We start from the raw sequence: 25415 nt of genomic DNA on the forward strand, positions 1-25415 counted from the left end.
CTGTAATATGAAGAAATGTGTGAGATGTGAGATTTAAATTTTCATTCAGACTTATGTGTAGGCCTACATTTATTCATTTGAGTGTTTTTCATGGTTGTGTTGACATTTAGGCTATAACAGGTAAAAAAAATGCACTAATCATCAATATCGACTGATATGAAACATATTTAATTTGAATTGACTCAACAGATTTTTTCTTCTTAAATGCCTGGGTTTATAATAAATTACAGGGATTTACAATGTGAGGTACTACTTTATAATAAGGGTATACTTATAAAAGCTTTATGAATTAATTATAAATTGGAAAATCTAAATTTGCCTCCTGTGGGCTTTTACAGGGCTTAAATCCTATCCAGTCAGTCTCACCTTCTTAGATTTCAGTTCACCATCTCTTGACTGTAAATCAGAAACAATGGATACTGGTGACGGCAGTTTTTAAAGGATAGGTTTTCGCTTGAAATGCAAATCAACAATGTGCCTGAATGCATGACGTCCTGGAAAAGTCACAAACGCCTTTGGTTGGTTTTCTATGTGAAATAATACACCAAGTTACAATAAATTCCACACAATAGATGCTGCTCCCAATCTCTTTTAATGGTCAATTCCCACCACATGTAATATTTTGAGTGCAAGCGCTTCTTCAGACATGAAACAGATGTACACATCCACACATACCCCCACACCATTACTGGTATTATGGCTGTTATGTGATCAACCATGACATAGTAAATTAACATTTACAGATACCTTTACTACTTACTTAAAAAAGATGGCAATATTTGAAGAAATATACATAAAAACAGAACAGCATACCGACTGTGCACACCAGTTTAAAACTGTCAAGCACCAACACCAGAGCCATAGATGGTCAAAAATATGTATTACATGCAAAACAACCAACAAACAGGGGTGATACTGACAACACCATTATATTATAAATAATATATTATACTATTAATATTATAGACACAAATGCACAATAAATACCCAAAAATGTATTAGAATTCTGTGTACTGTGCAAAACCTCTCTCACTTATAGAAAAATAACAAAACAGCATACTAACCAGTGCACACAAAAAAATCCTTTTGAATCCATTTTTAAGATGAGTCTGAAACATACATTATAAGCATATCTTTTTTGGTGTGAAAATGTTCCACCTTCTAAAAGCAGTTGTAATCCAGATTGCGGGTAAATGGGTGAATAGAATAAACTTTTAGACACAATGAGATCAGTATCAGTCAAATGACGGGAATTGCCATAATCGTTATTCGCATATCTCTCGAATATGCGTTCGTCCAATTGTTTCAAACATGGCATGTGTCTTCCTACGGGCAAGAGTAAGTGCAGTGCCAAGTTTGATGTTGTTTGGATAAGTAATGCAAAATATATTGTTAAATATATCAGTAAAAGAAGCACACATTGGCTTTCTCTGCTCTACTGTAGCCACTCCCTCTCTCACACAGCATATCGCAGGACAAGAGACAGAGGGTAAGCGGAGTTTTGGCAGCACTGAATAAGGGCACAGAAATGTATCTGGCACCATGCAGCTTGTCAGATAGACAGACAACAACAGGACATATCAAACAGGATGTGATTGGATGTTACCATTCAGTTGGGCACCATAAGAGGGGCAGAGAAAAGTGCCAACTACGAGATGAATTTCACATTTGGTAAATAGAATGTATAATAAGAAGGTGCAGTGTTCCTGGCGACTGGCAATGGCAAACACAGCGTAAACAGCGCCAATCTTGGTACATCTGCCTGTGTGTTTTTTAATGTAAAATTTAAGTACCAGTGGAGCAGGGTTCCACAGGTCATTTACAACAATGATTAGTGATTACTATCTGTCTATCTATAATGAATTAATTCTCTTGGAGTTATGGTTTGTATATCTATGGTTGTGTGTGGACAAAAGCATCTGCTAAATAATTATTATTGCAATTATAAGCATTTTCTTAAGGGCAAGATACGGTAATATTTTGCATTTTACCAGTTTGTCATGCCCTGAAATGAGTTCCAGTGTTCCCATCTAGAGTGTAAGGCACAAACTTTTGAACCTGCTGAGCACCAATTTCTGCCACATATAATGCTCCTGTTTTGAGGTTGATATCAACCAGGTGGGGCTTCACATCATCTGCCAACTGGATAACACTGACAACATGACACTGACCGATCCCTCCAATCGGAGGAGCTTCCAGCAGAGTGATCTGACTACTGTTCAGAAGAACCACGACAAAATACTTCTGATTTGAAGTTTGCCTGTAAAACAATACAGATTAAATAAGTAATGCAGTAGAGGGAATGATGCTATGTGGACACGCCCCCATAGAAAACACAACATGCCACTTGTGGTCCATACTTACAAAAGAAGAAATTAAGAGAAGAGTGAAGACTAGAGAAACAACTGATTTGGAGAACTAAGGAATAGGAGTGGAAAAAGCCAGACCAGACAGTGTGATGTACCACTGTAGCAAATACTGAGACAGGTATGCATTTTGTAAAGCTATAATACTGTCTGACTTCCATGTAAAGACAGCTGCAGTCTTAAAAATCATAGGAAGCATGAATAATAATCACAGGATACTGTAAGCAGATGGGTGGAAGAAGCCATCTTTTACGATTTATGAACACTTTTAGTTTCAAAAGGTTTAGGAAACCCATTAACTACCGTATATCTTATTATGATTTTTCAATATTTCGATGTCTTACCTAACTGAGTAAGGTCCATCTTCACTAAAGCAGCTTCCCCATGTACCAAGCCAGTCTCCTGTTATTGAATTGAACACCTGGATTCTCTTGTTTCCCCTATCAGCCACCCATACCTGAAGAGACAAAATACAAGTATAGATTTGTGTACAGTGCTGTATTCATAGCGTAAATGAAGAATTTGGTTCCAAAACGCTTTCTCCATTTTTTCAAAAAATATTAAAAGTCATGTTATTTAATTGTGTATTTCAGGTAATATCAATAAAAATCCAGTTGTGTTGTTTTGATTGAGTAAAGATAAATCAAATAACAATAGCCCAATTAAAGGTCCCCTACATTACTTTATGAAAATTCACCAAAATGGAGGATATAGCATTTTGTAACCAAACTCTACATAAATTCACTTGTAGGAGAAAAGAGACAAAGCTGGTTGAAACAAGCATTTGCAATTGGTCATGATACTGCTAATGCTTACGGAATCCTGTTTCAGACATACCCTCTGATAGCTATCCACGGCTACACTATGGGGAATGTAAAACTGTCCAAGCTCCTGGCCCTTCTCTCCATGCACCCAGACCACCTGTAGATCTACAGGGTTGATATAATCAATTATAGATGCAAACCATTTTCATAATTATGGATAATTACGTGAAACTGGTCATGCCTACCTTGTGATAATTTAATCAGACGGTTGTTCATGCCTCCATCACCATCCACAATATATATTTCACCAGAAGCATGGACAAAGATTTCTGCTGGCTGGTCGAACTGAAGTGGATTCACACCTGACCCTGCTTTCCCTGGTGTGCCCAAAATCTGCAAGAGCTTCCCTGAAGGAGTGTACTGCTTGACTGTATGGCCATATGGTCCTGATGAGCAAAAGACAGGAAATAAGCATTATTCACAAAGCATATAATTACAAATATGCCGTTCATTTTTACATAGCACAACCCACCTGTTCCAACATCAGTAATCCAGACAGAAGGGTTGGAATGGGCATAAGCAAGGAAAATTCCATGGGGCATCTCTAAAGTCGTGGTATTCCAAGCTTGTATGAAGTCTCCATCTACGTTAAAGACGAGTACTTTTGCTACATTCTCTCCTCTCTGGTTATTTAAAAAATATGATTTTTAACAGGTTACTGTGAACATTCATAGTTCATAGAAATGCAAAACACATCATGTTCTTTTTGCCATCTTACCTGTGCAACATACACCAAACCAGTTACATGGTTAACAGCCACACCAAAAGCTTCACCAGAAAAGTCCTCAGTGTACTTAGGCCAGGACACATCCAGTTTAAACAGAGGCCTTCCCGATTGTTGACAATCTGTTCCTAATGCAATCGTACACAACTGGAAAAACAAGATTGAATCACATTTAGTTATACTTGAATAGTCTCATGGAATTTTAGAGATTCAGGCTGGGTGCTTTTGAGTGTTAAGTAAGCAAGCAGCCCACCAATAATCTAAAAATAATATAAAGAAATAACATCTTTGGAGTAACATCAGAATCAGAGCTGCTAGCTATATTAACTCTTGTGCACCATGTTTTCACTTAATCGAGATATATGATAAATAATAGATCCTATTAAGGAGGTTCAATGATTTTCTTATTTGTAAATTTGAGGCAACATACATTTTTCAGCACTCATGGATAGTATGTGCCCAACACTCAATAAAGTGATGCAATTTTCGCCATGCGCTCCACTTTTATTAAACCTTGCGCCCAGGGGTGTGGCAATTAATGATATAAGGTGTGGTCTGGTGCATGATCCAAAAATCTTACACCCTCTAAAAATCATTGCGCTTCTAACCAAGAAAAACCTGGTCTATAGCGAAAGGCGCATACTGTATAAAGCACAGCTGAAGACGCACTGTCACGAGATTTAGTGCAACCATTACCAAACAGCTCCTCTGCAGGATCAATATTCATAGGATGTTTATTCAGTCATTCGAACATTATTGGGGTAGGTTTTGCTTTTTTCCAGGCTATGTTTTCGATGGTAACTGTAGAACTGTTTTGTCGTTGACTATGAGTCCACGGTGAAGTTAGTCTCACTTTGCCTATGAGTTCAAATAATACACGAGTGCAGATGCATGTAGGCTACTCTGCTGGTCGCAAACAGGTTTTACTAAAGCAAGATTTAGTGGAATACTATGAATGAGATTCTGGGCCCTATTTTCGTAGTTTAAAACGCATGGTCACTGGCGAAAAGCTTATTTACATTTAGTGGGATGTCCAGTCCACATTGGGAGTGTTTTCGTTATCAAACGCGGGAGGAAGACGCAACAAGGCGTTCCTAAGTTTGTTAACCGGTCATGGGTGTGTTTTGGGTGTAACATGATTTAAACCAATGAGAATGACATCGGTCATTCCCTTTAACAGCAATCAGCGCAAATTCAAACAGCGCATCAGTATTTTGAAGAAATCTGCTTGCAAGCGAGACCATATAGAACAGTTATTCCACTAAATCATGCTTTACTAAAACCTAGCAGAGTATAGCCTACACGCATTTGCACTCTTCTAGTATTTGAACTCATTGGCAAAGTGAAACTAACTTCATGGTGGTTTCAGTCAACGACAAAACTTTCACTTTTGACTGACAATGGGTTACCATCGAAAACATAGCCTGGAAAAAGCAACACTTACACCAATAATGTTCGAATGACTGAATAAAAAAACATTTATCCTGCAGAGTTGCTGCTTACATCTCGTGACAGTGCCTCTTCAGCTGTGTTTCATATTTGCCTCTCGCTTAATCACTTTTATCCGGCATTACCAATTTACAAATGATGGTGAATAACTATTTGCGATACATATCGCTATCGTTTTATCGCCCAGCCCTAGTGTGCATACAGTGGCTATAAGAAGAGGTGTGTCTGATTAAAACCATATAGGATAACTATTCTGCATTGGTTTGGAGTCACTGGAGTCATTAGGTCGCATGGCTTAGGAGGTATTGAAAAAAAGAAAATGTATTTTCTTTAAAATATTCATATAAAATACAGTGTGCATACAGTGGCTATAAGAAGAGGTGTGTCTGATGAGTCCATAGGATAACTATTCTGCATTGGTTTGGAGTAACTAGGTCATGATGTCAAAGCTATTGACAAAAAAAAAGACTATGAAGGTAATTCAGAAGGTACTTTAGACGGTCCCTATAGGTCGGCTGGGAGCAAGTGGACGGGCCATCTGTTTGAACACTGTCTGCAAACAATGGGTGAAACCGGCCGCATTAAAAAAAAAATTGAATATCTGTTGAATATCCAAATATCGAATATCAAACTTCACCTCAGTTCTGAGCGTTGCGTTTTTGCCGCTGCCGCTGGGTGATGTGATCCCGCCTCACTTGTCAGAGTAATTACATTGAAAAACATACCTTAATATCACATCACAATTTATAAAGGAACGAAGTTTAAAAAGAAAAACACAATATATCAGAGGGATTACACGAATAATTAGTAAGGAAAAAACAAGATTTCCACCGTAATTTCCTGTTAAATTAAATATTTCATGGCGCTATTGCGTTACACAACCACCAGATGACGCAATTTCACTGCTTGCTTTTACATCCAAAAAAGACCCGAAGTGCAGTGAAATGCCGCCATCTAGCGGCCTGAAAGATGTAATGTAGCCGAATGTAGCCCATTATATTTATTAGAAGAGAAGCGACCGTCGAATGATCTTGTACTTCCTTGTCAATTATTCGTGTAATTCATCTGATATAATGTGTTTTTCTTTTTAAACTTTGTTCCTTTATAAATTGTGGAGTATCATTAAGGTACGTTTTGGAATGTAATTACTCTGGCATTCGACATTAAACGACCACAAATTTAGGCAATGGGCACAGTCTTAGGGGCTCACACTTTGCATAACATTTCTCCTCAATGCTTAAGGCAAATTCTGTTATTCCAGGTATATATATATTGTACCAAAATGTAGTTTATTATCAAAGTGAAATGGTTGCTGGCATAAGTCAGCGGCGTTAGTTTGAGCAGATGACGTTTTGTTTACATGTGTTGAATGGAAGTCAATGGGAGCCGGAAATCGGTAAATAGCGGTGACCACAGAATATTTCTCTGGATTGTTAGACGGCGGTGGTGCTAGGTGGCTAGATTCCCGAGTGCTGCTAGGTGGCTAGATTCCCGAGTGCTAAATCTCCGTAATTGTTAAATTCAGCACCTTATCAACTCTGTTGTTACTATTGAATCATTGTGAACTCCGAACTAGGTTTCATGAGTTGTCGACTCTAATAAGCCTTTGACAACAGTGGATATTACATTTCTAACGTTAGCTAGAAGCTACTGTTGTTAGCTCTTGCTTACGTGATTAATAGTTATCCATATGGATAATGCAACCTACACACAGTTAACTTACACCTCGGAAATAGCCTACCCTTACAATTAACAGTTGCAGCATCATGCGTGGATCCGATGTTTTCATACTCTCGGTCGGTACCGCTGTCATGCTATCCGGATAAATATCTTCTTTTGTCGGGTGTTATGGCATTTCACAGGCAAGGTGTATCACGGTGTTACCAGATATACGGTTTCTGAGATTCTGAGTTTCCAGGGCGGAGTTTAGCGTGAATATTTATGAACAGAGGTTGTCGTGCGCGCGTGCCTAGACGCCCATGCTGAAGCGTGAATCAAATGGACCTGAAAATGTTGAGTAAGTTTAGATGTAATTAGGCGTCAATGTTGTTGTGTAGCAGCCAGTCAAGCAAAAGGTCATTCCACGAAATCGTTGCCTTTTCATCTTTAAAAATGTGAAAAATATAATTGTTTCAAACTGATTTTTTTTTTCAATGCCCGTTAAATTAACACATCTTAATGTAAGAGGCGAACTGAGCTAGCATGCTAGTTGCCAGTGTAAATCCTCACACCCCTAACCTTAAAGGGATAGGCCTATTCCACCATTTGGGGAAATACACTAATTTTCCACCTCCCCTTGAGTTAAACAATTGAGTTTTACCTTTCTCCAGTTCATCCAGCCTTTCTCTGAGTCTGACAGTAACACTTTTAGCTCCAGCTCATTGAATGCTATATATCCCTTTAAGAACGCTTCTAACCGTTGAGTTGGAAGCCTGGGCTTTTAGCTCAGCGGTTAGAGCGTTCGACTCCCATGCCGGTGTGTGTTGAGGTGGCGGGTTCGAGGGCCGTGAGTGGCGGACGAATTACGACCTCTGTTACAGTGGTGCCGTGACCCGGATCATGGGAGTGAGGATTTAGGGAGGTGAGTGTAACGGAGGCGAACTGAGCTAGCATGCTAGTTGCCCGTGTAAATCCTTACACCCCTAACCTTCAGGGATGGATTACTGCATGGGCCTACCGGGCCCAGGGGCCAAAGGGTCAGGGGGCCCTGAAGCCCAACCCTTTGCATGAATCATTGCACCTCAATATCAACACATCAGGATGAATCTGATTGAATTAAAGCGGCGAATTACGACCTCTGTTACATTAACATGACAAGAAATTGTGTTGGGCCATCTCAAGCTATGCATTTATTTATTACCATGTAGTTATTACCAGTGTTGTAACGCGTTAAGTAACGAGTTACAGTAACGTAACTACTTTTTCGAGTAAACTACTGAAAATTTGTTAACGTAACGTAGTTCCTTTTTCATATCGGCGCAACGTTACCTTTCCCAGGGACAGATTTGACAGCAACGCTGCTTTCTCAGCTGCGCGCTTGCGCAATAGGCTCGAGCTCCACAAGGCAGCCTACGTGACAGAGGCTGGTAGCATGAAGTGCAATCATAGCTCCACACGGTACGTGACAGAGGCTGGTGGCAATGAAGAGCAATCATAGCAAGCGAGACGCAGCCAACGCTAACTTCTGAGGGATGGAAGTATTCACATTACTTGGAACTCGTTGAAACTAAGGGGAGGAATATGAGTGTTAGTTGTAGCCTACACTGTGCCCTGATTTTTTTCCACTGCCGTTAAAGGAACACTCCACCCATTTGCATTAGGCTTTGCATTGTTAGAAACCCAGTCATACTTTTGAATGGTCATGCAACACTCTCTCATTTTCCCCTGAGACCCAGGTAGGAGTTAAGTCATTTAGAGACCTCAGACCAGCCTCAGACGAGTCCAGGAAGTGACGTCAATTCCGGAAATAAGTACATAATTTACTTTACTCTTTATGGAGAATACAGCGGGAATGACTTAAAGCAACACCAAAGAACTTTCCCTCTGTCGCACGCACACTATTTGTTTATCCAGCACCGGCTTTGCAAATAACGATGTCCACAGACAAGGTAGAATATTTTGCATGACTTATAAAAGTACGATGTATTGCGACATCAGATGCAAGTCAAATTTGTAGTTTCATATGTCTCATTCCATCGAACTACAGATCCGCTACCCGATCTGGCAAACTTACATAGTGCGGTTATAGCCGATAAAGGGCCGCGAAGCAAATGCAGAATTGCCGTTCACCCTGTTACGAGTTGATGAACCACTGAAACGACTTTGGAAACATTATTTTAAGGTACAAAAAACTCTTTGGTGTTGCTTTAATGCAGTAGTGAGTTTTTTTAGCAGTTTGCAAACGGAGTGCATTACCACCACCATCTGCTGGACTGAGGTGTAATGGCAAGTGTACCCTTTAGCCTCGTAATGGCCGCCAGGTGGATAAGGCAAATTATATGTAATGTTCATCCTTTTGCACTAGTAAAAAGTTAAAACTTTTAAGAAGTCCCGTGTCAATGACTCCAGTCTCTGAAGGACAAGAAAAGAAACGAAAATTAAGAAACGAACCCTGCATTGTGCTATAGGCTATACAACTCCATTTGCAAAAAAGTTGAGACGCTTTGTAAAATGTAAATAAAAACAGAATGTAATCTACAAATCATGTAAACCCATATTCAAATGAACATAGACAACATCAAATGTTGGAGCTGATAAATTGTATTTTATATGAAAAATATGTTTATTTTGAATTTGATGCTAGCAACATGTCTCAAAAATGTTGGGACAAAGGCAATGTTGTTTAATGCTTAAGAAAACACAAGGAAGAACATCTTACAACTAATTAGGTTAACTGGAACCATAATTGGATATAAAAGGATATCTCGGAGAGTACCAGATATGGAGATGCAGAGGTATTCATCACTCATACCATTTAAATATACAGGGCCGAATTAAATATACCATTTAAATATACAGGGCCGAAAAACAATATTGGATGGCTGTAATCTTCGGGGCCTCAGATGGCAGTGCATTAAAAACATATCTGTTGCTGTAATGAAAATCTTTGCATGGGCTTAGAAAAACTTCCGATCACCATTGTTTATGAATATGGTTCAAACTCTAGCCTATACCATGCAGAGAAGATTCAGACATGATCCAGAAATACTGCCATCTTATTTGCCCAAGCTCATTTAAAATGTACTTATAGGTGAAGTGGAAAACTGTCCTGTGCTTATACCTATCATGTGTCATTCTTTCTGGACTCTGCATGGACTCCGAAACCTTCTGGACTTAAGTGGAGCAGGGCCATTCAACAGGGTTTTGGTTTGGGCAGCTTACATATCTAAAAAGACACAATTAATGCTGAATAAAGGTATGTTCTGCCATCTACACATGTCTTTTTCGGGAATATGTCAGGAAAACAATGCCAAACTGCACTCTGTCAGCACATATTACAGCAGTATGGCTCCATAGTCGAAGCCCATGTGCTAAAATGCCTGCCTGCAGTCCAGACCTGTCACATTTAGTGCATCATGGATCAAAAAACACAATTAAGAGGACTCCACACTGTTGAGCAGCTGAAATCCTATCGGGAAAAAAAATGATAAACATTTTAAGAAAATATGTCATGTTTTTGCCCAATGTCACTAATTTGAAGAAATTAGTAGGATCCTCACTTGTTTCTTTTCTTTTGTGCTCCCTTGAGAGAAGTGAGCCAGTAGTGTGAGATGCTCTCACATTGAAATACTGCAGTATCTGGAAGGTGTAGTTTTATAATAATTTATTCTAATGTGCTTTTCAATTTATACATTGCTAATGTCAATTTTGTTAGAAGTCACCTATGCAAATAACCCTTTTTTTCATGTTTGCACACTGACAGTTTTGCTCTGTGGAGCCTTCGATCCTGTGTGTGGAATATTCTCTTCTGTCCGAGCGGGTGTCTTGACCTGCGAAAAACAAAATTAATCAAATCACAAATTGGCACAAAAATACTATTATTATCAAAAAAGACAATGAATTCGTTTATAACATGTTGTAAAATAGGCAGTTGAACAAAGAAAACAAAGTCTTAAGACAATGTTGGTGTAATCATTTCCAACCACATTGTTCAGCAGTACCTCATGTCCACCAGGAGGTGGAGTGCCAGGACTGAGTATGTGCCTCTGGTTTGGTCTGCTGGCCTCCGTTACGGCCCAACCAGGGTAAGTCTCCTTTTGGATCGTTAGGAACTCACCCCTTTGCAAAACAAAAACTAAATTAGAACAGGCAAAAGAATGTGAAAGTCAGCCTTTTCTTCTATAAGTAAAATTAATCTATTTTTGATCAATATTTATTGGAAAGATCGCTGCCCTTCCAAATTGTTGCAAATTGTTTTAAAGGATCTAGCAGTCTTCAGTTTTTGGTCTAGTCAATAATGTTTATGGATGCTTTAAGAAAATTCCTGAGTTGTTTTATTCAGAAGTAGGCCTACGCCTACTGTATTTCTTGCCTGAGAGAGGGGTTTATGCCAAGGTTATCAGGGTGGGGAACCGCAGGGGTTGCCTTTCGAAGTGTGTGCAGAGGGGGTGGAAAGTCCTGCTGATAAAAGGTGACATGCTCCATTTCCTTTGTCATGCCTCTCCTCTCCCATCTTGGCGTTTTCTGCCGTAACGCTAGAGGTGAATACGGCTGGAAGTCCTCGACCCGGAAATCCTCACGGTGAGTTGTCGTGAAGCTGTGCTCACCTGTAACGCCAACCTCTGTTGATGCCCTGCTCAGTTTGTTCACACAGAGCAGTCTCAAATGTGTTTTTTTGTTTTAGGACATGTCAGTAGATAGCTGACCTTCAAGCTGGATGCTGGACTGAAGCATGTTCTTCTTCTCTGTCCTCTGCTGCCTCTCTGCGACAGGTCTCGGACAGAAAGCACTCTCGCTTGTGGTCTCCATCTTCTCCTTCTTGTCAGGATAGAGCAGCAGACCTTATTGAACAGGGTATGGAGACAGCCATTCACTGTGCATGATAATGATACTGGTAATGATATATACAGTATATATATATATATATATATATATATATATATATATATATATATACCGGTAATATATATTAATGTTTGTAATGTTTGTTTTCCATTAGTACTGGTCCCTATATGAAACTAAATGAGCTGAACTTGGTATAAATCCAGTCGCCATTTTAATTGAAAATGAAAATGAGAGCATTGGGGATTGTAGTATAGGCCTTGGCAACCAAGTGGTTTTGATTTTAGGAGCTTACCAGCCACAGCAGGGCGTTCTCCGTGCCAAATTGAGTCCTGGGCATTTTTATACTGAAAACAACATGTCAGCAATTTGGGTTAAATGTTAAGTTAATAGATTATAAATAATAATCTGAATACTGAAACTGTCTACTGACTTGGCCCTGTTACAATAACTCTCATGGTTAAGGCAACAACAGTTCCTAATATTCATAAAATATAAATAATGCTTAACAAGTTATTCTGTTAAGGAGTGGGTTGAACAAGTGCGTCGATCTCCTTGCTGCTGACAGAGTCAGTTTCTTTGTTGTGGCCAGTTTCAAGACACACAGCATGCACATCATTTTAAAAAGTTGTGACTTTTATTTAGTATAAAGTAAATGTGTGATATTTTACAATATGAAAACTACAGAAAAAATATTGTTTTATTGATATAATAATAAGTTGATATAATTTGTTTCCTCTTAAAAATACTCACCCAAGTCATTTACCACAGAAGTAGACAGTTCCCCTCAACAGATCGTCACCTCAACAAATCCAAACAAACACTTTCTTGTCACATTTGCTTTTTACACACTCTAAATGGTCTTACCTACTCTGTTGTACTTAGCCGTCTGGCTTGATCTATGGAGAAATTAAGTTTTGTGAGTTGCCATAGTCTCCCCTCTGGAGGGTTGCTAAGTAGAGTGGCAGAACAATGGGTTTTGTTGTCATTCACACAAACGCTACATTGAAAAACAAATATTTTAGAGTGCTATGCTCTGAGATCTTTGGTGGAAACGGTCTGTGTGCCAAAGCATGTGTGGGACCTTCTCACACATAAGGATTTTGCCATGAGAGAATGAAAGTGATTTTTATTTGTGCACAAAATACCAAATGGCAAAGTAAGTGCTAGTCTCAAATGTAACTCGTTCTGTGAGTGCAGAGTCAGACAGACGTGTCTAAGCAAAGCAAGGTGGTGAAGATTTTATTACAGTAATCAGTTTTGAAAGGTATCACAATTATCCATACCTGTTTGAAATACACGTGATCCGGGAAGTGAAATTCAAATTGTTTATATTGATCATGAAAATGGAGATATATAAGTGCTTATGAATGATTTATTGCAAGACGTTCACTCACATTGAGATATTTGTACACAAGATTATAAAAGAAATAATGGTAGTACCATTAACATCCAGTCATGCTTTAATCTAATGTCCATTTTGTGTTCAGTTTGCTATACATCAATTTAATTGAATCAATAAATCATTGAATATATCATTTACCAACCATTTAATACATTTGAATTTCATCATGCTTAAAGCTTCCACCACCTCCTAACATATCAAATGATGAATAGAAATCTAAGCAGATCATTTGTGAGAATACAATTCATTTTCTGGTTTGTTTCTTACCCTACGCTTTAGTTGGTTTAGAAAACCAGAAAGCCTGAAAAGGTGCTTTCTGCAGAAGGCTTGCCATCTATTTTGTAAGTATTAGGTGGCTGTAAAGAGACCTCATCATCCTTATTCAGTTCTAGAAGCACAGACCCTGAGGTTACCAGATAGCCTTGCGAGGAATCACACAACTCCAAAATGGCCTCCCATTCTTCCTGCCCTTTCTCCTTCCTCATGATGTTCAGGCAGATGAGCGTCATCGAAGTCACGTGATAGGTGAAGTAGTAAAGCCCTTTCCTTCTGCATGTAAACACACCCTTGTCCAGTGCCACTCCAGTCTGCTCCGGGGTCAAGGGTTCATCTGAGACGACGTAGGTCGACTCAAAGCGAACGGGGACCTTCCCCGGAGATCTGGACATAGGTGGATTCTTGCGGGAGAAGAAGGGCACGCTGCTGCTAGTGGGACTCCCCCTCTCCCCCTTCGGCCCCTCAGGGCCTGGTAGGCCTGGGATCCCCGGATCGCCCTGCACGCCTGGTCTCCCCGGGGGTCCCGGTGGGCCCATATCGCCCTTTGGGCCTTTCAACCAGTGGCCACTCTCCCCTGTCACAGTGGAAGAGAGAGAGGCTATACCAAACAGACTTGAAATGCACGCAGCTGACTTAACAATGTTCATTTGGTCAGCTGTAACTCTACACTCAAGACTTGCATGAAAAGATTGGCAGAACAAGACAGATCTTTTTTTTTATTATACATCGAGTCATATTATAACTTTCATGAAATTCAGCTCCCAAAAGGGAAACACTCAAAACAGCAGCTATCATTTAATATAGTTAGTTGTTCTTCAGAGCAATCATTTGAAGTGAACAATTTGATCTTGGTAGTAAATGTTGGTACGTACCAGGATCTCCCTTCTCTCCCTTTAGGCCGTCTTTTCCAGGACTTCCATGAGTCCCAGGGATGCCAGGCACGCCTGGATAGCCCCGGGAGCCACTGCATGTGTCTGCCACAGACGGTGCCACTAAACATAACAGGATGCTTACAGTCACTGCTGCGCTCGCGCACAGCCTGAAAGGACAAGCCTGAAAATAAGAATGAAAAAAAAAAGAGTTAATAGTGATATGTAATGTAAAAGTAAAGGTGATAGATGACTCACAAAACACTAGCACTTTTCAATCACCCTTTAGCACCTTTCAATCTCTTCCTGGATTTCTAGTTGAAACGTTTAAAACCAACACAGATAGTGAAAATTAATCAGACTTTAGCGTAATGCTGTACACAATGTCAACTTTAAAACTTGTTTTTTTATTTAGTTTGTCCCCAAGTTACCAGTAGGTCAATGTTGTTGTCTGTGCCACCTGAAATGCCTTAGGAACGCACATGTTTTTTCTGGAATGGTAGAATCACTTAATCAAACAATTTAGACATAGTAAAATAAAGTTGAGAATGACCAGATGCATATATATATGCTTTGAGTTTGTTCTTCTCACCATTTCTGGTCCTACAGCTCTGCTTTTGTTGGTGTAGAAGATGTGTTGAAAATGAAAAGCTGCCGTAGTCTTAGTTCCTCTCAAACCAAAACGGTCACTGTGGGTAACATTTGCTTTACCAGAAGAACATGTTGCACAATTGAGGAAATAAAAAATATTTGTGTTCATCATTTTTATTTTTGAAAACGAATGGGTCAATCAAGTGATTTCCTAATGTCCAGTTATAAGGTTTTCCTGGCATCTGCAATTTTCACATCCATCTTCAAGAACAGAAAAATATTCTGTTTCTGTAACACCATCAATTCTCTTCAGAGATATTGATTTTACCTTGTGCACAAATATACACATTTTATCACAGCCAGCATGCATGTGCAATACATCTTAGAAGCATCACTTTATTTTCAATACTGCTTTTATGGCTAAACATTTTTTTATTTACAATCGACCCATTTGGTTTATCAGTATCTATTTGTTATATATTTCACATATCGTCACCTTCCTAAAATAATGGCATAAGTCCTTTTTTCCCCAGGTTTTTCAGAAAACACAAAGAAGTTAACCAAAAATTGAATGATGATGATTTAGGCAAAAAAATATATTGAAACCCACATTTGTCTCTTGACTTAGCTCTTTGGCACTGCATATTCTATTCATTCACTTCCAATTATATAACACAATTACATGAGTGTATACCATAGAGTGTATACAATATGATATTATTTTTTTATTTTATATTATTATGTTGTTTGTTTGTTTTGTTTGTTTGTGTACTATTACAATATGATGTTATTTTGTTGTTTGTTTGATGTTTTGTTTGTTTGTGTACTATTACAATATGATGTTATTTTGTTGTTTGTTGCCACCTTTCAACATTTTAACTTTGAAATGGATCCGTTATTATGGGTAAACCATTCCATCATCACCATTTTACCTTTAACCTTGCCTACTAATTTTCCAAGCAAAAAAGACAACAACTACTGTTTGAAACAAATAAAATGACAACAGTTGACATGTTGCTGTACAGTGAATTTATTTGCATATATTCAAGAAAATAATCAAATTGCACATTACATGTAACAGCTCTTTTTTGATTTTAGTTTTTGCTGTCACTTCCCCACAAGTCACCAAAAGAAGATAGTTGAGAGACCAACTAACTCAATGTGCGTAGACCAAGAAGCCTGAAAATACACTGTCTCCCTTTCCCTCCATTGCGTACATTCCATTGTTGTGGTCGGTCTCCAGCCACACGTGCTGCCCTTTCCTTACGTACACAGCGAGCCCACCTGAGCTCATCTGCTGAGTGTGAGTGTTTACCATGTGATCACAGAAGGCTGCCAGCCTTTGCCCATCTAGCATGATGCTGACACAAAGAGTCTTCAGAGAGGAGGATGCATGGTACACAAAGTAGTACGTGCCTGAAATCTGGCAGCCAAATTTGCCCGTTTCAGTGTCGTAGTGGTCATTGATGTTGGTGATGACCGATGTGAAACGCACGGGGATGCCTCTCTCGGGCTTGACAGCGGTGGCACGCCGGATGCTGAAGGCGGACACCAGGGCAGAATCAGCATGCTCAGCCTCTGCTGGGTCCCCTCGCGGTCCAACCGGGCCTGGCACACCAGGGAGGCCTGGTATTCCACTCTTGCCAATCTTTCCGGGTTTCCCCTTAAAACCAGGGTCCCCTTTCTGCCCCTTCTGTCCCATGGCAAGCCCTGATTGCATGGCCGTCCCTGCCAAGAATTACTGCATTACTAGAAGCCCCGATTGTACAATACAAAAGTCAAAAGATAGTGGTGGCATTAAATCAAAAGCAAAAGATGACTACACATCATCACAATAGAATTGTTATCTGCTTCTTCTACGCTAACACCTTGCATCATACAAGGTTTTTCATGCTGAATATTTACATTTACATTTAGTCCTTAAGCTGATGTTTTTATCCAATATATTACAGTGCTTAACAGTTATTTAGTGTTCTTGCTGATTCTGGCTTACCTGGATTGCCCTTTTCCCCCTTCAGCCCATTCCTGCCATCGTATCCTGGGGGGCCAGGGATGCCAGGCATACCAGGTGTTCCCCCAGAGGTGCAGGGTTCCAGAGACACCATGGGAGAGAGACACAGCACCAGAGACACTCCCAGGATACTACAGCCAAACATGCTCGCTGACTTACAGAACAAAATATAACCATGTGTCAAGGAATGACTAAGAAATCTTAAAAACCCAGTCCCGTGCCATGAGCCATGGTTTTAATCACAAACTCTCCACATTGTCACTACACTGTACTAAACATTCAAGTTACTACATGGAGAAAGTAAAAGAAAAGTGATGAAAACTAAAGACAGATATTACCACTGATTATGTGAGCTGATGCAGTTTACAGTTAAATATGACTGCATAAGACACAAACATAACTAAATAAATAAAAAATAAAAAACATTGCAACATGAAACTGGTATGACTGCATTAGAAAATCTCAATTCATTCAGGAATAATAAAGGGCATAAAACACTTACTTTATGGCTCTGGTGATCTCTTAATGCTAACAGAAGTATTAACAAGCTGCTGACTGTCCTCAGAAGAACTTACTTTATACTGAAACCGCAATATGCTACTGCTGCAGGTTTCACTGTTCTCTCCACTTCCCTATGCTTATTATGTCAACAGCATTCATCCTCCAATTTGAAATTATGGAGTCTCATACATGTTGGAAGACAAATAAATGACACACACACACACACAGCACAACACACTCAACGTTTTGCATCTTTTTTGGTTTATTGAAAGCTCAAGAATAAAATGAAATGACCAGTAGTCTTACAAGCTCAGAATGGTTATTTACTTAGTTTATATCAACTCACATCAGTTTAATCAGTATGGAAGTACTGTGTAAGCTATGAGCCCATGACAGAACTCATCTATGCCATTGCACTGACAAGGAATCCATTGAACACAAAGAACCTGTCCTTTGATTTTGAAGGTGAACTATCGTGATCATCCTTGAAAGGCTCCAGCCACACTTTCTGACCTGCAGACAACTTCAGCACTGTGCCACCAGAGATGACCTGTTTGATCTGCCTGGTGTTGTAGTCACAGAAGCTCAGCGGGTCAGAAAGTGTGTCGCTCTTCAGCTTCACGCAAATGTTTTGTGCAGACATAGCATGAAACACAAAGTAGTAGATGCCTGGAATCTTGCAAGTGAATTTGCCCTCAGTGGTGTCAAAGTCTTCATTGATGTTTACGTTAATGGTGTTAAACTTCAGGGGCCTGTTGATGGACGGAAGGTCATCTACGGTCAGAGACAACGAGAATCCTGACCGCTCGTTTTGCGGGATGCCAGAGCCTCCGCTGTTGGACCCTTTGGGGCCGGGTAGTCCGGGGGGGCCCTGTGACCCCAGGTCGCCGGTGTACCCCTTCGTGCCGATCTCCCCCGGCTCTCCTTTGCTGCCCTGGTCCCCCTTTGGCCCACGCACCATTCCTTCCCCATCAAAATGACCTGGAAAGCAGTCATGTATATTTTACATTATATGTCCAGAGCAACTTACAGTGAACTACGCTAGGTCCCTAACCACTAGATAACCCCCACCCACCCGTATGTTTTGTAATTAAGCATGGATAGTCTCATATCTATACCAGCCAGAATTATTTTTGAAATACTTTGAATGATCATCATTTTTATTTTAGATTAGAACTGCCATGGCTAATTCATACATACTAGGCTCTCCCTTCTCTCCCTTCTGTCCAGGTAAGCCCTCCCTGCCAGGGATTCCTTTGTCCCCTGGTTTGCCATCCTGAACCCTGCAGGAGTCCTGACTAAGCCCAGACGGTAGGACGATCACCACACACACCAGCGCCAGGCACACAAAGCACTGCATTTCCCAAAATCTACAACACATTAGAAAACAAATCACACTAGTATCACAAATCACATTAGTAACAACAGTTACGTAAAAATATCATTTTTGTTGCCGGAGACAATGTATTCACATGGATATTGTCCATGGGCAAGGAAGTCATCATTCTTTTATTCTGCATCATTATTTAAAAACATAATTTTCAAAAAATATCAATAAAATGTTTTATAACAACATTATACACCATTTACAATGCATTGCACCGTCTGTGAAAAGATACTCACCACTGTTTTCCGATGGTGACTGTAATATGATACTGAGAGATCTTTTTTGTTTTGTCCTCAGAGTAGAAAACTATGGCAAGAACCAACGATTAAGCAAAGACTGTGGTCAGTTAGTTTCACTTCCTTACAAAATGACCCGAACTTCGTTAAATACAGAACAGGCACATGAATAAAGGGGAAACATGAAAAGATTGAAAAGAGAAAGACTGAGAGAAATCTGTGAAAATTTACAAGACACGTGTACATCTTGTAGTTTCATCATTTTAATAAATAAACTTGTAGCGATTGTTAGTCAAATGTTACAACATGAATACTGAAATGTTTCAATAGAGTGATATGATGAATTTGTGAATCTACAACATTAAATAGCATGCACAGTGTAGTGTATTGATGAAAAACAGCCTTGGGTAAAGTGGTTACTGGAAAACAAGAAAACGAGAACAACATGTTGTTGAAATGTCCCCAATGTTGACTTACAGGTATATGAACTTGAACTGTCATAAAACCTTTGGAAATGTCATTTCTTTCTCGAGAACATGGAAACCAGATTCTGAGTTCTATCTATTTCCTCTTCAGCATCAAATATGCCAATGAGAGGCACAGGGTCACTCTTATGCTCTGCTACGTAGTACGGGCAAACTTTCAGGTGCTCAGACATGGGAGGGCAGCTGACAAAACACCAGCCATCCACAGTGGAGAAACTGTTGCTGAACTGCCACACCTGGGTAAAAAGATACTTTCTCAAATTAGATTTGCAAAAGTGCATGCTGGTGTAGCTGTATTAACATGGTACTTGTACTGTATTATAATAAAAATAGATGTGTTTAAACATATAGACAAATACACACAGACACACACACACACACACACACAACTCTTTTCTATCTATATGTATTATATGTGTATATGTGTGTTTTAAATGTTTTTGTATGTTGTATGCGTGTGTCTGCAGTAATTTTGACTGATGAGCAGTGTTAGGTCAAGGTTCTTTCAAGTTTTGCAATAGATTAAATATAAAACAATTCCATGTGACAGACATACCGTTTTCTTTGACTTCCAGCAGAATCCTCCATGCGAGTAAGTCTTCTTCTCCCACTTGAGGGAGACGATGCCCCTGTCGTAGAGCAGAGTGCCACTGACCTCCCGCATATACTTTGACACAAGGGCCAGCTGGGACAAGGAGAAGCTGTCCAGGTACCGGGCGATATGCACCAGGACCTCGAAGGGCAGTCTGCTGAGCGAGTCCAGGTTCCGTGCCCGCGCCCGCTCTGATGTCGTGGTCTTCACGCCCTCGTAGAGCATGCCCGACACTTCCGGTTTCAATGTGAATGTGCTCAGGTCCTTGTTGTAGGATACAGTGGCCGCCTGCGAGGCCGGACGGAGCCTCCTCTGAATGAACGTGCAGCCCAGGTAGGCCAGGGGGCAGCGCTGTTCGAACCACCCACTGACATGGCACTGGATGTCGGCGTGCACGTTCCTGAAGTGGGGTGCGTACTCGTTGCGGCGGAAGACTTGGCTGCACAGGAACGTAAAGGCCGAGCTGCACTTGTTGTGCTTCCCCGTTACGCTTTCGGCCTCGATCTGAACGTGGATTTTCGGATCCCTCCCTGCGGTGATGTCCGCCAGGGAATCATTTTGTTGGAATGGGGCAGAGAGAAAATCATAAGTCTGAGTCCCGATATTGACAAACAGTGCGTCGAAAGAACTGGATTCAGCTATTAAGTGACCCCTATGCTCATTTTCCAGGGAGCATAACAGAGTTGCTTGGACCTCATCCCAGTTCGGCATGTCATCCATGTCCACTCCCAGGTCAGAGGTGTCCACAGATACACTGAACTTCCTGAGGATAGAGGGATTTCGAATATGGCTGGACCTGGCTTTAAAGCTGCTGGGGATTACGAATGGTTTGACTGTTTTGATCTCCTTGGGTTTCCTTCCTGCATATAGACGCTTCTTTGTAGGATTAGTTTGGCATGTGTACATAAACGATGCAACCAAAAACTTCTCCTCATCCATGTTGCTCATGTTCTCTATGTATTGAGCCTCAGAGATGTTTTCTGCAGATACGTTGTTCATGCTCATCTCAGGTTCTTCTTCTTCTAGTGTTTCTAAGCCATTGTCCTGTTCATGTCTCTTTTTGGATGGAGTGGGATTGTTTCCCAAAGATTTCACTGTTTCCCTACAGCCACTCAGTTCCATACTAAACATTCTCTCCCAGACGTTATAGTTGGAGGTGTTCACCCCGGAGCCTCTTATTAAGGCTTGACGCTGCTCTTCAGTAAGCTCGTCTTCTTCAAAAGTCATCTCAAGGGCCCCATCTTTATGTGCAGGGTCTGCAGTGGCCCCGCCAACTGCCCCACACACCCCTCCGACTGCCTCGGGTGACCCTCCGACCGCTCCCTTCTGAACTGGGGGCTCCTCCTCCTCTTCTGCCTTCTCTGTCAGCTCAGGAAAGAGGGTCTTCATCTTCAGAGACTGGAACAAGTGTCTTTGGTCTCTCAGAGCCATGGACATGTCCAGCGGCTCCTCAGCGTACGTCTCGTTCAGAACGTTCTCGTAGAACGCCAGGTGCATTTCCTCGACCGGCCAGCGGTTCCACTCCATGGAACAGGTGACCACGCTGGCGGGGCACACCTCGAGGTGCTGTGCCCGTCTGGAGCGGCACATTGTGAAGGGGCAGCCGTAGTGCGCGTTGAGGCAGGGCACCATCTCGTTTGGGCACAGGAGGGCATGCTCCTCCTCCTTGCACAGGTGGAAGGTCGCGCCACAGAGTGTCCGGCAGCTGATGACCACGCACGAGACGGAGATCTCAACGGGGGCCTTACAGCGTCGGCTGTAGCAGCTCTCACAATGCCTGTGTAACTTGGACGTGGGGGTTCTCTGTCTCCCCTGATAAGAGTCCACAAAGATACCAAGCATTAAGTGAAATGTCTGTCTACCACAGCTTCATGTACTGTATGTTTTCTAAATAAAATATTTGAAACACCAAATAAAAAGTAAAATTAATGTAGCGACATACCATAATGATGAAAGTCAATGAATTCTGTTGGATGAAAACATGTTTTATCATTTTTTTTAGTCGTAAAGCATGTCATCATGGCAGCTTATCATGAAAATATTTAGAGCATGATACTTATACTGACACTGACACACTTGCATTCTGCGCCAATACTTACCTCTAATCAAACACTAACATCGATCTAATTCAATCAAATTAAATGTCATGTAAGCATTTATCAGTATTTAAATATGCCTTGTTTGACTTGGAATATGAACAAAAATGTAATGAAGGAGTTAAAGAAGGAACTGAAAAAGTGCCGTAATAGTTTTGCAAATATACTAATGGCTCCACCTGCAGTCGTTTTGAAGCACAAAATGAACAGTATGGCAGAAAGTAATGGAGAGGAAACAATGCAAAAATGCAATGAATGCAACAAGGACAACCTGACGTTGGTTCAATGGCCTAGGTTAAAAAAAGACCATTGTTTATGCAAACCACCTGTGATATAAATATTGCAGTCGCAGACTTGCCAAGAATAGACTCTGATTATGACTAATGTTATTCAGGGCGTGTAGAGAACAGAATCAGAAAATAAATGCATTTCAATACATGTACAATTTAAGACACGAACACATTTTCAGTATCAATGAATGTCTACTGTTTTCTTGCATTAGTGTTCCTCAATCTTCCCTGTTCATTACCTCATTACTTCTTACTCATGACAAACACATAACGAGGTGCCATAGATAACTAGGAAGTATTGAGACAGCAGTGAAAATTAACTTTTTGGCCTTTACATGAGTGTGCAGAGCCACCCAAACAAAAGCAGCATACTCACCAGTGGTGTCCTGTTAAATCAGTGGGACTCAGAGAGTGTCTGTGGTACTGTGTCAGTCAGGGGGATAAAAATAGAGAGACAACGTGACCAGACCTCTGAAATAGAAGTGTCAGGTTACATGCTCTAAGAATGTATGTGCTTAATGAATGAGTTCTAAATTACCTTTACTTAATTCCATGAACTAATGTTTTAGCAAGATTACAATTGATAGAATAATAACATTGACTATTGATCTGAGATCAATAGTTAAAAAGTTGGTGCAAACATTCAATGAATTGTTTTGAATTGTTTGAATTTCCACATAGTTAAACACAGAAACTGGGTTATTTCTTTTTGCCACACATACTTTTTTTAATATGGGAATAGTGATATGACATCAATCCCACATAATTAGTACAGGACAGAACAGAAACAAATAGAGAATTACAGACAGAATGAGCACAATACATCTCAAGTGTTCATGAGAAACCACATTGTTTCCTTATTTCCAGCATCTAATCTTGTTATTCTGAATCATGAACCATGTTTACGTTGTTTCAGCAGTTTGATTCAGCTTGACCTCATATTATATAGCATATTATGAAGTTTGAAAAGCAGTTTTGAAGTTTTAAAACACAAAATATCTATTTCAATCAAGAAACAGTACAGTATCAAGTCAAATCACACGATAGGGAAGTGTTCATTTCCGTAATGACTTTAAACTGATGTAGCTGAACTCGCCCTTTTCATGGGCTTCACAAACTCTCAAGGATGCAAAAGGTGATATACTGTCCTGAATGTCATTTGTATTATCGAAAGTATGGAACGTGAAACCTCAAGGTTGTCATTTTAAACATAGCCTCGAGAGAAGCATGGGAATGTCATGGTTCCAACCATGTTTCATAGAAAAAAAAGTTTCAAATGTTAGACAAAAATAGTCTCAGAATTTCAGATGTTATATGGGGAAACAGTGTGGAAATGAGGATGAACTTTGATCCTCTTTGCTAATATTAACCAGGGCCGGCTATGCCCACCCAAGCATTCTCTTGCCCACCCAAACAAATTCAAGAAGTCAAAGTTTTTTTTTTTTTCAATTGTGCATCTGCGCAGTGTGCAATCTCGAACTCAGCTTGGATTTACATGATTTGGTGAATAGAAGCTAGCTGGTACATAGCTGTGGAATATGTATGTGTGTTAGATAATACCCCCTCCTGATGCCTTAAAGGAAAATTCTGGCCATTTTTCACATAGAAACAATCAGTGCTCTGGCATGCCCAGTGATCTTCAATGCATGCCCAGATTGAGCAATGTTGCAGGGCAACCACATAACCGGTTCCATGTCTTCCAGTTAGATAAAGAAGAAAGAACTTCTCAAGAAACTGATCTTTAAAGTTCTCAAGAAACTTGAGGTTGGTATGAGGGAGTGTATTGTGAGCAACCTACACGTTCATCTTGCACTGGATCATTTTCCTGAATCTCAATATTCTGCTCACAGCAACTCTGGGCAAATTAATAGGTCAGCACCAGTCAGAGGCTGCATTCATTATTTTGCACTTTTATGATGATCACATCACCAAAAGTAGGTTATTGGTTATACCAAAAAATATTTGGCAGTATTTTTAAACTACAAAAATACTGATACAAAATACAAAGGAATTTTCTTCAACAAAATAAAAATACAAATGACAACATACTATTTTGTATTTGAATAAAATTAAATACATGTATCAGAAATACTGCCTATCCCTGGCTGTTGGCTACAGAAACTCAAGGTAGGTAGTATCTATTTATTTGTGTTTGTGCTTTGTGTTTATGTCAATTTTGATTCAATTTGACCGCTTTGCTATGTTGCTAAAATTTCTACTAGCCCACCCAAATGTAGTAGGCTAGAACCGGCCCTGATATTAACCATTAAAGGGATAGTAAGCAAATTTGAGCTAGTGCACTTTTTGTCACATCCAACAAATAGCCTCACGATCCGCAAGCGCTCCAATCTGTGTGCGCACTGAAAAAAAGCTCTAGTTTTTCTTCACAGCCTTGGCTCTGTAAACAAACACAGTGTACATCCCTGTACACAACACTATTACTCCCAATCAGTGGCATTAGTGAGCACCCACATGCAGTAGGCTACCAATGAGGCACTAAGGGGAGGATTCTATTTATACATTTTTGAGTTCAACAGTCTTTCTCTAGTATTGCTAACCCTAAAACGCAATGTCAAAAGCAAGCCTCTTATCAAATTAATGTCTGTTTATCCAGGTGCACCCAAAATAACATCACAAAACATCCAAGAAGACTCAATGGCCTGCCACATCAACAAATCTAAGATTCATGCAAAAACATTTTTTAACCAAGTACTTAACCAAATACACAAACTCTTAAATATTAGTACAGTGGTTCTCAAAACTGTGGTACAAGTACCACTGGTGGGAAGCAGACTCCTTCTAGTGGTACTCC

At 40.2% G+C, this 25415-nt stretch overlaps 6 protein-coding genes across 9 annotated transcripts; all 6 read right to left on the reverse strand.

Moving 5' to 3' along the window:
- Positions 1–573: 573 nt before the first annotated feature.
- On the reverse strand, positions 574–7358 carry LOC125286182 (NHL repeat-containing protein 3-like). The gene is made up of 7 exons (XM_048230971.1): positions 7111–7358; positions 3909–4061; positions 3663–3813; positions 3376–3576; positions 3204–3295; positions 2711–2823; positions 574–2260 (listed from the first exon to the last, which is right to left on the reverse strand). Exons 1-7 carry the CDS (start codon positions 7174–7176, stop codon positions 1999–2001), a joined length of 1038 nt encoding a protein of 345 aa, XP_048086928.1. The 5' UTR covers positions 7177–7358; the 3' UTR covers positions 574–1998.
- Positions 7359–10669: 3311 nt separating this feature from the next.
- si:dkeyp-69c1.9 lies at positions 10670–12810 on the reverse strand. 2 transcript variants are annotated; one of them, XM_048267054.1, is made up of 6 exons: positions 12618–12810; positions 12160–12211; positions 11729–11863; positions 11395–11629; positions 11024–11141; positions 10670–10852 (listed from the first exon to the last, which is right to left on the reverse strand). In XM_048267054.1, exons 1-6 carry the CDS (start codon positions 12624–12626, stop codon positions 10766–10768), a joined length of 636 nt encoding a protein of 211 aa, XP_048123011.1. In that variant the 5' UTR covers positions 12627–12810; the 3' UTR covers positions 10670–10765. The 2 variants fall into 2 exon arrangements, with proteins under 2 accessions (XP_048123011.1, XP_048123017.1); XM_048267060.1 differs by having other exon boundaries at positions 12160–12196; positions 12732–12768.
- A 280-nt stretch (positions 12811–13090) lies between these two features.
- On the reverse strand, positions 13091–15086 carry c1qb (complement component 1, q subcomponent, B chain). The gene is made up of 3 exons (XM_048267042.1): positions 15007–15086; positions 14418–14598; positions 13091–14119 (listed from the first exon to the last, which is right to left on the reverse strand). Exons 1-3 carry the CDS (start codon positions 15007–15009, stop codon positions 13554–13556), a joined length of 750 nt encoding a protein of 249 aa, XP_048122999.1. The 5' UTR covers positions 15010–15086; the 3' UTR covers positions 13091–13553.
- A 925-nt stretch (positions 15087–16011) lies between these two features.
- c1qc (complement component 1, q subcomponent, C chain) lies at positions 16012–17595 on the reverse strand. Of its 2 annotated transcripts, none has more exons than XM_048237381.1 (3): positions 17519–17595; positions 16999–17170; positions 16012–16733 (listed from the first exon to the last, which is right to left on the reverse strand). In XM_048237381.1, the coding sequence occupies exons 2-3, from the start codon at positions 17159–17161 to the stop codon at positions 16162–16164; spliced, it is 735 nt and encodes a 244-aa protein (XP_048093338.1). In that variant the 5' UTR covers positions 17162–17170; positions 17519–17595; the 3' UTR covers positions 16012–16161. The 2 variants fall into 2 exon arrangements, with proteins under 2 accessions (XP_048093338.1, XP_048093339.1); XM_048237382.1 differs by having other exon boundaries at positions 16999–17166; positions 17519–17591.
- Positions 17596–17761: 166 nt separating this feature from the next.
- Positions 17762–19224, reverse strand: c1qa (complement component 1, q subcomponent, A chain). Its single transcript, XM_048235098.1, has 3 exons — positions 19141–19224; positions 18718–18887; positions 17762–18498 (listed from the first exon to the last, which is right to left on the reverse strand). Exons 2-3 carry the CDS (start codon positions 18875–18877, stop codon positions 17921–17923), a joined length of 738 nt encoding a protein of 245 aa, XP_048091055.1. The 5' UTR covers positions 18878–18887; positions 19141–19224; the 3' UTR covers positions 17762–17920.
- On the reverse strand, positions 19165–22181 carry fbxo40.1 (F-box protein 40, tandem duplicate 1). 2 transcript variants are annotated; one of them, XM_048235075.1, is made up of 3 exons: positions 20182–22068; positions 19618–19861; positions 19165–19240 (listed from the first exon to the last, which is right to left on the reverse strand). In XM_048235075.1, exons 1-2 carry the CDS (start codon positions 22057–22059, stop codon positions 19658–19660), a joined length of 2082 nt encoding a protein of 693 aa, XP_048091032.1. In that variant the 5' UTR covers positions 22060–22068; the 3' UTR covers positions 19165–19240; positions 19618–19657. The 2 variants fall into 2 exon arrangements, with proteins under 2 accessions (XP_048091032.1, XP_048091041.1); XM_048235084.1 differs by lacking the exon at positions 19165–19240 and adding an exon at positions 22160–22181 and having other exon boundaries at positions 19658–19861; positions 20182–22029.
- Between the last annotated feature and the right edge of the window lie 3234 nt (positions 22182–25415).

Source organism: Alosa alosa, chromosome 2 (assembly GCF_017589495.1).
Source record: "Alosa alosa isolate M-15738 ecotype Scorff River chromosome 2, AALO_Geno_1.1, whole genome shotgun sequence".
Lineage (NCBI taxonomy): Eukaryota > Metazoa > Chordata > Actinopteri > Clupeiformes > Clupeidae > Alosa > Alosa alosa.

What these genes read in the sequence shown, in the direction of transcription:
- c1qa (XM_048235098.1), bottom strand. Translation starts at nt 18,877, where the DNA reads ATGCAGTGCTTTGTGTGCCTGGCGCTGGTGTGTGTGGTGATCGTCCTA. An exon ending in GGGAGAGAAGGGAGAGCCTA is followed by an intron (nt 18,499 to 18,717) that starts GTATGTATGAAT and finishes ACTGCTTTCCAG; the next exon opens with GTCATTTTGATGGGGAAGGA.
- c1qb (XM_048267042.1), bottom strand. An exon ending in GGGAGAGAAGGGAGATCCTG is followed by an intron (nt 14,120 to 14,417) that starts GTACGTACCAAC and finishes CCACTGTGACAG; the next exon opens with GGGAGAGTGGCCACTGGTTG.
- c1qc (XM_048237381.1), bottom strand. Translation starts at nt 17,161, where the DNA reads ATGTTTGGCTGTAGTATCCTGGGAGTGTCTCTGGTGCTGTGTCTCTCT. An exon ending in GGGGGAAAAGGGCAATCCAG is followed by an intron (nt 16,734 to 16,998) that starts GTAAGCCAGAAT and finishes AATTCTTGGCAG; the next exon opens with GGACGGCCATGCAATCAGGG.
- LOC125286182 (XM_048230971.1), bottom strand. Translation starts at nt 7,176, where the DNA reads ATGACAGCGGTACCGACCGAGAGTATGAAAACATCGGATCCACGCATG. An exon ending in TGATGCTGCAACTGTTAATT is followed by an intron (nt 4,062 to 7,110) that starts GTAAGGGTAGGC and finishes TTGTTTTTCCAG; the next exon opens with TTGTGTACGATTGCATTAGG. An exon ending in CCGTGGATAGCTATCAGAGG is followed by an intron (nt 2,824 to 3,203) that starts GTATGTCTGAAA and finishes TTGTCTCTTCAG; the next exon opens with GTATGGGTGGCTGATAGGGG.
- si:dkeyp-69c1.9 (XM_048267054.1), bottom strand. An exon ending in GTCCAGCATCCAGCTTGAAG is followed by an intron (nt 11,630 to 11,728) that starts GTCAGCTATCTA and finishes TTGGCGTTACAG; the next exon opens with GTGAGCACAGCTTCACGACA. An exon ending in GGCATAAACCCCTCTCTCAG is followed by an intron (nt 11,142 to 11,394) that starts GCAAGAAATACA and finishes TGTTTTGCAAAG; the next exon opens with GGGTGAGTTCCTAACGATCC.
- fbxo40.1 (XM_048235075.1), bottom strand. Translation starts at nt 22,059, where the DNA reads ATGCTTGGTATCTTTGTGGACTCTTATCAGGGGAGACAGAGAACCCCC. An exon ending in GCTGGAAGTCAAAGAAAACG is followed by an intron (nt 19,862 to 20,181) that starts GTATGTCTGTCA and finishes CTTTTTACCCAG; the next exon opens with GTGTGGCAGTTCAGCAACAG.